Here is a 5,030-nt window from a genome sequence, read left to right as displayed (position 1 = left end):
GAGGAGGGGAGACCCCACTGCAGACCACCAGGAGGTGGGGAGACCCCACTGCAGACCACCAGGAGGAGGGGAGAACCCACTGCATGCCAGCAGAAGAGAGGTGACGAGGGGTAGAGGGATAGAGGCGGCAGGATGGAGGGCAGTGGATCTGAGATCCATGGAGGCAGGGGGAGAGTCCCCCACCCACTGGTCCATAGCCCCAGGGTCACAAGTGCAAATGGCAAAAGGGGCCTGCTCCTCTGGCTTTCCCTCTCAGGGGGAGGCACTCATAGTTGGGTTTTGTGGGTGAGATTTAAGGACCTCAAAGGACCCTTGGGTAACACTGGGGAGATGGTGAGTCTGAATCTACCAGCCTGTCTACAGGCCAGGTCTCCTCCCAGGCCTTCGGGTCTGACTTCATCTGGGCCAGCAGCATCTCAGAGAAACTCTGAGCTCAGCCAGTACCTGGTCGCGGCCCGCAAAGAGCGTGTACCTCCTTGTTCTCCTCCTTGTCCATGGCGGTCCACACGAAGCCAAAAGCCCCGCTGCCCAGCGGGCTCAGGGTGCTGTATTTGTGGGAGTACGCACCCTCGCAGGCTGCCAGCCCCTCCAGCTCAGTGGGTTTTGGGCACTCCTCAAACCAAGGCTTAGCTCTGAGCATCTGTGAAGATGAAAATAGTCTAAGCCTCCGCAGGGCTATGCCCCATGAGCACTAGAGAAACACCTGCACACAGGCCCCCAAACCAAACGTGATCTCACACCTCCACACTGTGTACCCTGCACATCCACACTGCACCCCCTGCACCTGTATCTCCACACCTCACCATATACCCTGTGCCTCCACACTTGCACATCACACCCCCCATACCTCCACATCCCACACCTCCACACCCTCAACCTCCACTCGACACAGCCCACACCTCACATACTCCACACCCCGCAGCTCCATGCCTCCATACCCTACACACCGCACACCTCCATCCTCCAAGCCCCACAACCTCACACCCCACACTTCACACCCTCATATCCCACACTCCACACCCTCACAACCCTACAGAAAAGCCTAAAGGATACTTTTTCCCCGGTGGAGGCAAAAAGGCACCTGCACTGACCCCTCCTCTCACCTCACCAAGGCTGGAGCCTGACAGCTCAGCCACAGAGTGTGTGGAGCTGGGCACACTGGCCAGCAGCAGGCGGGTGCGGGCAGCTGCGTCCCGGTGGCTGTGCAGCAGGTCTTTGACCAGCCAACAGCAGAACAGTGTGGCTGCACCACTGAGCTCCACACGCCGTACCTCAAACTGCACACCTGGAGTGGATGGCCACAGCATCAGCAGAGGGGAGGGCAGCACAGGGCAGCTGCCCACGTGCCCACTCAGCACAGATGCCAACAGCCCCAGAGGAACCAGAGCTCAGGGTCAGGCAGCAGAGCAGAGCCCAGCCATGGCTTCTCCCATCCCTCAGGCAATCCTCCAGAACACACCCTGAGGGACCCACCTGCTCCGTCCCACACTGACCCAATAAGCACTTCTGCCTACACAGAGGGTGGCTCTGACAGGCCGGGGAACAAGTGCACCCTTTCACTGGCCCTGAGGACATACTCAGTCGAGAGCCATCTCGGTGGTAGCAGCTGCTCAAGTAGGTGCCCTCCTGGATCACACGAGGTGGAGTCAGGGCCCCCAGTGGGATGCTCTCCCCTTTTGTGGGCGTGGAAGTCCCTTGAAGGCCCAGCTCCTGGGGCTTGCTGTGACGGAGCATGTCCCCAGGACCGGCTTCAGGAGGCAGAGAGGATAGCAGATGGGTTCCAGGCAGGGCCGGGTGGCTGTGGGTCAGGCAGCCCATGTGAGAAGTGCTAGGGTCAGAGGAGGTACCAGTGAGCAGCAGTAGGCCCTCCCGGCCCAGCCCTGGGGAGTCCGCCTGCCGTCCCGGAAGGTCGTCCTCATCCACGTCAGACGGCGTCCGAGTGAGGTCCGAAGTGGAGCAGGAGCAGCTAGAGGCCGTGTGGGCCATTTGCTCACTCAGGAAGAGCTCCTTGAAGTCCCAGGAGAAGGCAGCCACATCAGCACCGTGTCCATCGGTGGGGCCCAGGGCACCAGGGAGGTCTGTGGCCAGCGCGTAACAGGCAGAGGAGCTGCCCGAGCGGCCACCCTGCAAGGCTCTGCAGCCAAGGCTGCAGACTGATAATGGCTCAGGCAAGGGGGGGCATCCTGGGGGCCGAGGTCTGACGAGGGGGAGGCTGGTGGCCCCAGGTAGGCTCTGCGCAGACAGCTGCTCCTTGATGAGACAGGTCCGCAGCTCCTCCCTGTCACTGGCCCCTGCCAGCCACAGTTTGTCCAGGAAGACGAGTGCTGAGCCGAGGGGCCTCAGGTCCCTCTGCGGGGCAAGCAGCTCAGTCCCACACCGGGGACAGTGCATCAGGATGCTGGTTTCAGCGAGCTGGCTCACAGCGTGGGGCTGCGGCATAGCAGCCGCAGCCTGAGTGCTAAAGCCCAGGGTCCCCGCTGGAGCCAGGTCTCCCTCCAGAATGTTCTGCGTTCTGCTGTCCACTGGAGCTGGAGTACGGGAGTGCTCCTGCACAGCCCGCAGACTCTCCTCCCGAGGCTCACGCTGGCTGCCGTCCCCAGGGCCCTGCCTGCTCTTCTGGTCCTGGGCCAGCGAGTATCCTCCTACAGTGTCGGCCCTGCAGACAAAGAGACGAATCACAGCTCCTTACTAACGAGCTCAGAGATCAGAGGGACCACACTGACCACCTGTGAGAGACCCAGTCAGCCCAACACCAGTCTTCTCGAGGGCCTCCTGACCACGCCCCTTCGGCAGCCAGAGTACCCCAAGGGCCCAGGACAGGGAAGACTTGGCTTTTACTGAGAAGTCTGCATTGAGACCGAGAGAGAGAATGTGGGAAAATACAGAGACAAGCACCTTTAGAACATCTGCATATGGATGGAGCTCTGGTGGCCTAGTGGGTAAGGGCAAGGAATAGCACTGCCAATCCAAAGGCAGGTAGTTCAAACCCACCAGCTGCTCCAAGGGAGAAAGACAGATGATCTCTTTTCATGTGATTTACAGCCTCTGAAAACCTAGAGGAGGGCCAGCTATCAGTCAGCTCCAACTCGACACCCATGAGTTTATTTCTATTCAGTCAGGGATTCCAGTGGGACAAACAGTAGGGGGCTGAGTCGCTAAACCAAGGCCATGGCTCTCTGGTGGTTCAAATCCTCAAGCAGCTCCAAGGGAGAAAGCTGGGGAATCTGCTTTCACTTTAGAAACCTAGTGGGGGACAGTTAGGAATCGTTCCAACCTGACGGCAATGACAACTTTATACATACAACCAACCCCCTTCTAAAAGGAACAAAAGCCATCACACGTACACACAGATGCACACACGCACGTGCACACCCCATAAAGGTACACACATGCATGTCTATATGCACACACATGCCTACACAAGTGTGCACACGCCTCAAGAAAGCACACACACACAAACACCAACACATGCATGCACAACAGGACACACATACCTCTAAGCAGGCACACAGTTCTAAGCACGTACACACATTCCTATACATGTACACACAGCTCTAAGAATACACGTGTCTATATGCACACACAGCTCTAAGCATGTACACATGTGTCTACATGCACACACAGCTCTCTAAGCATGTGCACATGTGTCTATATGCACACACAGCTCTAAGCAGGTATACACGTGTCTATATGCACACACACACATGCCTACAGATGCACACTCACACCCCTAAACAGGCACACACACGCCTATTTGCACATACACAGAAATGCCCACACGTGCATGCACAGGAGTACACATGCACAGACTCATATCCCGAAGCAGGCACACAATGCCTGTATGCTCACATGTACATATATATCTACATGTACAAATACAAGCACACATCCTTAAGCAGATGCACACATGCCTATACCTACAAATACAAGCATGCACACATGTACATATTCACACAGGAGCATGTGTACACAAATATACATATACAGAAGCACGCAGAAATTGCACATGTACACTCTCTGTGTAAGTATCTGTGAACACAAACATGCATAGACATACCTGAAAATTCAATGCACGCACACACATATCCAAACAGGTATGTGTCAAGTGTACATGCACATATACAGCTGTGTGAATAAGCTAAGAGCAGACTAGGAACGTACGTGTGCATACAGGCTTGTACAGAAATGTGCGTGCATGCATGCACACTACACACACATGCACTTACACACACACTCAGGCACCCAGAGAGGCATGCAGGATCACCAACACATAACTGCACGCACACAGACAGGTACTAAGGTGCACTGCCAAGAACCACCTCTTTTGCTTTTAAGGATTATTCTGCATTTTAGGAAAATAAAACAAATCCACACTCAATCATTGGCACTGAGTCACAAGTGACTCAGCTGACTGACTGGAGACTTTTCAGGAGGCCAGAAATTGCACAGGAGGAGACAGCTTATCCTTCTTTGTGGAGGGGCTGGTGGCTTCACAGCACAGGGAGGCATCAGCACTGGATAAGCACTGTAGCTCCTGTGAACTGTGCCACTGGAACTCCCTGTTGTGTGCGGTCAAGTCGGAACTGACCAGAGCTGACCTTCCAGCAGGCCTTCAGAGGCAGTGAATCCTTCTCCCATAGAGCAGCTGGAGAATTTGAATCACATGCCTTATTTCCTAATGTCTGCTAGATAATGATTGGAGTGGTGTCCAAACATCTAACGTTTTGCTCTGAGTTACAGATATACTCAGAAGACGACTCTGCTATGTAAAACATACAAAAGAAGTTGGCTTTTACATACAAAAGGTGTATATCCTGGAGACTTCAATACACCCCTTTCAAGAAAAGATAGAACTACTAAAAAGAATCTCAACAAAGATACTACAGAATTAAACCACACACTTAACCAACTCAATCTCATAGATATTTACAGGCTAATGCACCCAAAAAAAGCACAATATACCTTCTTTTCCAACATGCATGGAACGTTCTCCAGAATAGACCACATTCTACGTCACAAGGCAAGCATCA

The 5,030-nt window shown here is 54.4% G+C and overlaps 1 protein-coding gene across 1 annotated transcript in view; it reads right to left on the bottom strand.

Moving 5' to 3' along the window:
• Positions 1–5,030, bottom strand: part of PASK (PAS domain containing serine/threonine kinase) — a 52,983-nt gene that overhangs the window by 34,072 nt on the left and 13,881 nt on the right. Inside the window, exons 9-11 of the mRNA XM_006893490.1 lie at positions 1,578–2,656; positions 1,104–1,285; positions 473–640 (exon numbers count right to left, since the gene is read on the bottom strand). Coding sequence (XP_006893552.1) covers positions 473–640; positions 1,104–1,285; positions 1,578–2,656 — 1,429 coding nt within the window. The remainder of the gene's footprint in view (positions 1–472; positions 641–1,103; positions 1,286–1,577; positions 2,657–5,030) is intronic.

Source organism: Elephantulus edwardii, unplaced genomic scaffold (genome assembly GCF_000299155.1).
Source record: "Elephantulus edwardii isolate Elephantulus edwardi_28Jun2011 unplaced genomic scaffold, EleEdw1.0 scaffold00127, whole genome shotgun sequence".
Classification (NCBI taxonomy): domain Eukaryota; kingdom Metazoa; phylum Chordata; class Mammalia; order Macroscelidea; family Macroscelididae; genus Elephantulus; species Elephantulus edwardii.
This window is presented reverse-complemented; position numbering and strand designations above follow the sequence as displayed.